This window comes from Phaseolus vulgaris, chromosome 1, assembly GCF_051622355.1.
Source record: "Phaseolus vulgaris cultivar YP4 chromosome 1, ASM5162235v1, whole genome shotgun sequence".
Lineage (NCBI taxonomy): Eukaryota > Viridiplantae > Streptophyta > Magnoliopsida > Fabales > Fabaceae > Phaseolus > Phaseolus vulgaris.
The window spans coordinates 9,877,408-9,885,217 of record NC_143498.1 but is presented as its reverse complement, the minus strand read 5'-3'; the positions used below and the strand labels follow the sequence as shown (position 1 = coordinate 9,885,217).

The window sequence follows — 7,810 nt, the reverse complement described above, 5'->3', positions numbered from 1 at the left end:
CGACATCCCATAACTCATGATAATCAAACAAAACTCTCATTTGCACACACCACCGATTGTAATTTTTTCCATTAAGGATAGGGACTGATAATTGGGTAGAGTTCATGATAACAGACTGGCTCTGATACCAATTGTAGGAACTAATTGAAGGAAATAAGAGAAGGCAAAAGGTTGTAGAAACTGACTGAAGGTAATTGCACAAGATTGCAAAACTGTTTAGCTGATCTTATTCATTTTGAAATATATATAATAAAATTACAATTACTGGAAGCTATAAAATAGGAATACTAACAGACCTATAAACTGACCATTAATGCAATAATAACGGTAAAATAGTTAAAGGTAATAAAATCAGAATTAATAATAATAAAATATGAATTAATAACCAGCAGTGACAAACAATGTCTAAACCATGTTCTAAGGCCCTAAATAAGGCGTAACATGTACTCCATTATACTTTCTTAGAATAGTTACAATTGGTCCAACACTATCAATCTTTATTAAATAAGTACCAAAACTGATAAAAAGAAGTTCCTTATATACTTTTTCCTAAAAATGAGAAAAGCATAAATTCGTTTAAATTCAACATAAAATAGATTAAATTCATGCTATAGGTATTTAATGTTTTCAAATTTAATTTTGTTTATCTCTTTCTCCCTTTCTTTATAAATATCCTTTAAATTTATTTTGAAGAAATAAAAAAATACAATCAGTTTTCTTAACCTTATTAAAATATTTATAATATCTTCTACTTTACCCTTTTTCATTTTTACTTTATATATATATATATAATATTTTTTGTATCATATACTACAAGTTTTTATAAAAAACTGTTGGGATTATCTTAAATCTGATATTATGGAAGCGTTATACCTTTTCCAGGAAACGGGGGATATTCCAAAGGGTGTAATGCCTCCTTCATAGCGTTGGTACCTAAAGTGAATGATCCCCTATCCTCGAGCAGTTTAGGCCCATTTCCCTGGTAGGAGTCTTTTATAAGATTGTTATTAAGGTGTTAGTGGGTCGCATGAAGGAAGTGTTGGCTTTGGTTATTGATGAACACCAATCTGCTTTTTTGAGAAATAGAGGTTTATTAGACAGTGTTCTCATAGCAAATGAGGTGGTGGAGGAGGTGAGGAGGAATCAGAGGAGTGCACTTTGCTTTAAGGTGGACTACGAGAAAGCATATGATTTAGTAAGGTGGAATTTTCTACTTGATATGCTACACAGGTTGGGGTTTCATAGCAAATGGATAAAGTGGGTTACAGGGTGCTTGAAATCGTCTTCTAATTCAGTGTTAGTTAATGGAAGTCCGACTGAGGAATTTAAACCCTCAAGAGGGTTGAGACAGGGAGATCCTTTGGCTCCGTTCTTATTCCTTGTGGTAGCTGAAGGCTTGGCTGGGCTAGTGAGGCAAGCGTCTAAGCAAAAAATGCTCACAGGTGTGAAAGTGGGGAGGGACATTGCAGTATGTTACAATTCGCAGATGACACCCTATTCATGTGTGAAGACTCATTTTCTAATATCTTTTCTATTAAGACGATTCTAAGATGTTTTGAACTTGTTTCTGGGCTGAAAATTAATTTCCACAAATCGAAGCTGGCAGGTATAAATGTGGATAGGTATACATTAGAAACCTATGCGAAGACTTTAAATTGCAATACCATGCAGATCCCTTTCAAGTATTTGGGTCTTGAAATAGGTGGTAATCCTGGAAAGGCATCATTTTGGGAGCCTGCCATCAATAGAATTAATGCTAGACTGAGTTCTTGGAAAGGGAAGTTCTTGTCTATGGCAGGAAGAATCTGCTTGATTAAATCAGTCTTTACATCCATTCTCTTGTTTTATCCGTCTTTGTTTAAAGCTCCGGCTTCGGTTTTTGTAACAAGATCAAGAGTATACAAAGGATTTTTTTGTGGGTCTGGGGTAGAGACAACAAGTCTATACCATGGGTAAGCTGGGAGAACATTTGTAAGCCCTGTGAAGAGGGTGGGTTAGGAATCAAAAATATCAGGAAATTCAACTTTGCTCTCATGGCGAAATGGAAGTGGAGGTTGATGAGTGAAGAGGAGGGGAAATGGAAAGATATTTTGAAATCTAAATATATAGCGGTATCTAGTAATACCCATGACCAGATGAAAAAGCAATCAAGGTGGTGGAGTGATTTACTTAAAATTTGTAGAGAAGGTGAGGACGAAGGGTGGTTCCAAAAAGCCTTAGTATGGAAAGTTCGATCTGGTGACTCAATTAGACTGTGGGAAGATCCCTGGGTTAATAACAATAATCTCAAGGATTTATATCCTAGATTATACACTTTGTCCTTACATCAAGGATTGACAGTGGGGGAGACTGGTTTTTGGGGAGAAGGTGGATGGCAATGGAACCTAAAATGGAGGAGGGAGAGGTTTCAATGGGAATTGGACCTGGAGGAAGAATTATTGATAATTCTGGATAAGGAAGTCTTATATAAAGATGTAAAGGATTTAATTACATGGAGAGGGGATTCCAAGGGAATTTTCATTGTGAAATCAGCATACAATTTACTGACTAACCAAGATACTGGACCAAGTAGTGATGTGTTTAGTCTGTTGTGGAAGACCAAAGCTTTACCAAAAGTTATGATTACTACGTGGAGAATTCTTTGGGACAAAATACCAACTAGGAGGAATCTGGAGTCACGGGGCATCATAGTAAACTCAACTCTATGCGTGCTCTGTAATATGGCAGAAGAAACTACTCAGCACTTATTTTTAGATTGTAATTTTGCACATCGTGTGTGGATGTTATGTTGCAGATGGATTGGTATCTTGGGAGCACACAATAAGGATATTGGCAGTCACTTTACGAACTTTCACCTAGTCCACATGTCCGAGAAACAGAACCAAGTATGGAAGGGAGTGTGGGCAGCGATTGTACGTTGTATATGGGAGCACATGAATAATGTGATTTTTAGACAAGGGGTCCCTGATTCTGAGGAAATCTTTCAAGCGACTCAACTTCTCTCTTGGCTATGGTTGAAACATAGGGAAGGCTCTTTTTCATATTCTTTCTCTGATTGGCACTTGAATCCTAATCAGTGCCTTCTATGTATCAGATGAGCTCGATATGGTGCAAAAGGGAACATTTATGAAGAAGTGCACTACGAAGAGACATCCTTCCTGTAGGTGAGAAATTCTGGAACTTGTTGGTGGAGGCAGGGGTGGTCATATACTGGGGCAGCTTATAAATGTGAGACCTTTATCTAAGGTAAATCTGTTGTAGATTTATCCTTGAGGTAAACAAGTAACAAATGTAGAAGGCTAACTACAAGGAAGTTTAGTAGAGATGGAGGAGTTGCTGGAAAGTATGGGGGGGGCATAACACATGTATACATGTAGTAATATTGTGATTGGGGTAAATTCTAGATAATGAAGGAGCAGGGGGAGATGAAGCCAATACACACTGAGGCAGCTACGTTACTTTAACTTTGATCTCTTGGTACAAACAGGGAGCACAAAACATACTTGAGTTTGGATAACAACGTTATATCCAGCAGTGGAGAATCAGCCCGCAAGGTACATAGAGCAGCGTAGAATGGAAATCTGGATAGGTTTGGTTTGGTTAGTTGGAGAGAAGACTTATAGGGAGAAAGAGGTGCAGGGTAGTGGATACTCCTTTCCGAAAATACAATGTAGAGAGTATTTGTGCAGATGTGGTAAAGCATTCGGTGGAAGAGTGAAGGTGAAGGAATGAGGCGATTTGCAGAACTGCCAAGTGGCAATTTCTATGCCTCATACAAACTGCCTTATACAACTTTGCTGGAATAACTAGGAATATGCACATGGTTCCTAAACCATGAATGCCAAACGATGCATACAACTTTATAAGGCCACAATCCCCTATTTTCTCTTAATAGGCATCATAGAATGAGACTGTGCAGGTGTTGTTTCCTTTGTTTAGAGGTGGATTTTGGGATTATTATGTATCTGTTGGAATTGATCTTATATTTATTTTGTATGAACCGGAGCCGACTGTAGCGTTGGATTCCAAGATTTTTGTATACGGGTTGAGGTACCCTGAAGTATCTCCTTTATTCTATTTTATTCTTTGCTAATAAAATATATATATATATATATATATATATATACTACAAGTTTTATTTTCAACTTATACATAAATGTTTGAATATCTCACATTCACATTGATTAAAGACACTTTTGTTTATTCTTCAATGCAAATTACAACTCATGCTAATTAAGATACTTTTGTGATTGTTCGCTAGTCGGTTAACAACTCTTAAACGTAATTAAAGCATGGTCGTCTTAATTTGATGAACTGTGGATTAATTGTTATTCTAATTAGATTTATTATCACTTAGAGAAAGAAAAATAAAAAAAAGAGTCGTGGGTTTTATTCCATTTATTGACAAATATTTGTAATTATCGTTATTTTTCTATAATGTAAGAACTGGTAGTCGATCAGATCGAGTTGAATATAAATACTGGTAAATTAGTTTAGTGTCTATTTAATTAATTGACAGCGGTTTAACCGAAAAAACTTCCTTCAATTTTTTCCTAAAAGATAAAAAATATATAAATTTTTTTTCTTTTAAAAACATTATCAATTTTAATATTATCTTAGAAAAATAAACTTTAAGTGAACTAAATATAATAGAATCTCCATAAAAGAAATTACACCTATTTATATATATATATATTATATTTTGATTATATCCATGAAATATTTAATATATTTTTTATGAGTAGTAGATATGTTGAATGTGAAACTGTATATATAATGGCCGACAATAAATTACGTGATATATGTCTAATAATCTTTATAAAAATAAATTATTAAATTGAATATTTATCTTTATTTTCAAATAATAGTATTTTAAACTCAATTACTGTAAAGTATTTTATTTTTACCTGTATTTTGAATATGAAAAATTTTAAAATGTAATATTTTAATTTTTAATATTATTAAACTACGTTATTAATGTTATTTTATATATTTTATTTATACTGCTTGAAAATCAGAGGTGAAGTAATTATTCTTAAATAGGTGTTTTGACCTGTTGAATCAGGGTCAGTTTTTTTTCTTATATTAAATGAAAGATGCAGAATGAGTTGGGTGATAGTGAAATGGAGTCTTGCAAGTTGCAACATACCCAGTCAAAATTAGGGTAGATCTCATGATGCAACCGCAACCGCAACCGCTTCGCACCGCAACCGCTTCGCACCCACACTCCTTGCGTTTGAGCAGCACCCACTTAGGGTTCAGGGATTTGTATTGCCGATCAAAAAAAAAAAAGAGGGTTCAGGGATTTGTGAAACAAAATTCAAATTCCCTTTTACAAAAACGCCATGCCACGTCAGCGATGTCATTTTACAAAAATGACATGCCACGTAAGCTATACATCCACCTAAGCTAGATGTATTCTGGCGCAAACAAATCAGGGGTGTCTAAAAATCATTATTCATTCTGGCGCAAGCAAATCAGGGTGTCTAAAAATCATTATTTTTTGCGAGAACACTTTCAACGTGTGTCATAGTGCCCCTTTTCCCTCCTTTTTCTTTATATACACCCCTTTTTCCATGGTCTAAGTGCACCTTCTTCTTTCTACTTATAAGCACTAGAGAAAAAATGGCAAGTGTTGATGAGATCCACAAGGCACAGAGGACAGAAGGCCCAGCCACAATCTTGGCAATAGCCACTGCTACTCCTCTCAACTGTGTGGAACAAAGCACCTATTCTGACTACTATTTTCGTGTCACCAAGAGTGAACATAAGACAGAGCTCAAAAAAAAATTCGACCTCTTATGTAATAACATCATATATACATGAATATTCCTTTTGTTTTTGTTTGGGTTAATTTGCTCCTTGGTTCATACTCTATTCATAGCATGCATGCATAACACACTTAACTCAGTTGCATTTATATTTCCTTAGGCAAAAAGTCAATGATTAAGAAGCGACACATGCAGTTGACAGAAGAGATGCTAAAGGAGCACCCCAACATTGGTGAGCACAATGCACCTTCATTGAATGCAAGGCAAGACTTGGTAGTGATGGAAGTAGCGAGGCTAGGAAAAGAGGCTGCAACAAAGGCCATGGAAGAATGGGGTGAACCAAAGTGTAAAGTCACCCACCTAATCTTTTGCACCACAAGTGGTAATGACATGCCTGGTGCTGACTTCCAACTCACCAAACTCTTGGGGCTTAACCTCAACGTGAAGCGTTACATGATATACCAACAAGGATGTTATGCCGGTGGAACTGCTCTTCGTTTGGCCAAAGACTTGGCTGAAAACAACAAAGGTGCTCGTGTGTTAGTAGTTTGCTCAGAAATCACCATATTCACCTTCCGTGGCCCCAGTGAGGCTCATGTTGATAACCTTGTGGGGCAAGCACTCTTTGGAGATGGTGCTTCTGCTGCCATTATTGGTTCGGACGTAATACCCAATGTTGAGAAGCCTTTGTTTCAACTAGTGTGGACTTCTCAAACAATAGTGCCAAATACTGAAGAGGTCATTGCATTGCACCTTCTTGAAGCTGGTCTGACATTCCATGTTCTCAAGGATCTTCCTGATCTTATTTCAAACAACATTGAGAATGTTCTTGTTGAAGCTTTTCAACCACTAAGCCTCTCTGATTATAACTCCATCTTTTGGATAGTGCATCCTGGTGGACGTGCAATTCTAGACCAAGTTGAGGAAAAGTTAGGTTTGAAGCCAGAAAAACTGCGAGCCAGTCGACATGTTCTTGCTGAGTATGGTAATATGGCAAGTGCTTGTGTGCTTTTCATAATGGATGAAATGAGGAACAAGTCCAAAGAAGCTGAACTTTCCACAACTGGAGAAGGTTTTGATTGGGGAGTACTGTTTGGTTTTGGACCAGGACTCACTATTGAGACTATTGTGCTGCGTAGTGTCATGCTGTAAATCCAAAATTCCTCTTACCAAGGGCACAAATCTAATGTCTTGTGTAATTTTCTTTATTATTGTCAATTACTTCTCATTTGCAAGTTCAATTATGTTGAGTGTTTTGTTTTAAAATGGAAAATATATTGAGATTCTCTGTTAAAAAAAGTCACATTACTATAAAGAAGCAAGTTCATTGATGCTGTATCAGTTGTTAGATGATCGAAAATGAACATTTTTGTTGACTGTTCTTACATCATCAATAACCTTCATTGTGAACTTTCCAATATCAATGCCATCAACAAGTAAGCTGCACAGATGGAAAAAAAATGGTCAAAATTTAGAGGAATTTGTTCAGTAAAAATGTATGGAATAAAAATAACAGGTTTTGTCTAGTTATATTATACCTTTGACATTACCATAACCATATATTTGCAATAGAATTGCAAATGGGACCCCATATTGCTCAACCACGCGCCTAATCAATAGCTTCTCTTCGTACATTCTTAGACCTGTCTCCACAGGATTAGCTCGGTCCAAATCATGCCAAAACTCTGAAGCCAAAAACCTCTAATACTTGGTAGGATCTAGTCTCTCCATATGAAAATCTCCCTTATCAATACTATTTGTTTCCTCTGCACTTATATTTTATTGTTTAATCAATTTTGATTCAAGACAACATACATAAATTTTGGACTAACAAAGCCAAATTTTTGAGCTAATCCAACGGTTGAGTTTTGACTTGGATAAGAACGAAAGTTGAGTTTGGAAGGGTGAGGAGATGGTATCTTATACGGTTAATTCAGTTTATAATTGTTTTATGGGGAGTTGTGAAGGAGAGGATACCACAGTATATAAGCAGTTTTGGAGGTGTAAAGCGCAACCTTCTGCACTCGTTACTGCTTGGA

The 7,810-nt window shown here is 36.1% G+C and overlaps 1 protein-coding gene across 1 annotated transcript; it reads left to right on the top strand.

Moving 5' to 3' along the window:
• Positions 1-5,625: 5,625 nt before the first annotated feature.
• Positions 5,626-6,977, top strand: LOC137813481 (chalcone synthase 1B). Its single transcript, XM_068615772.2, has 2 exons — positions 5,626-5,803; positions 5,932-6,977. Exons 1-2 carry the CDS (start codon positions 5,626-5,628, stop codon positions 6,921-6,923), a joined length of 1,170 nt encoding a protein of 389 aa, XP_068471873.1. The 3' UTR covers positions 6,924-6,977.
• Positions 6,978-7,810: the final 833 nt, after the last annotated feature.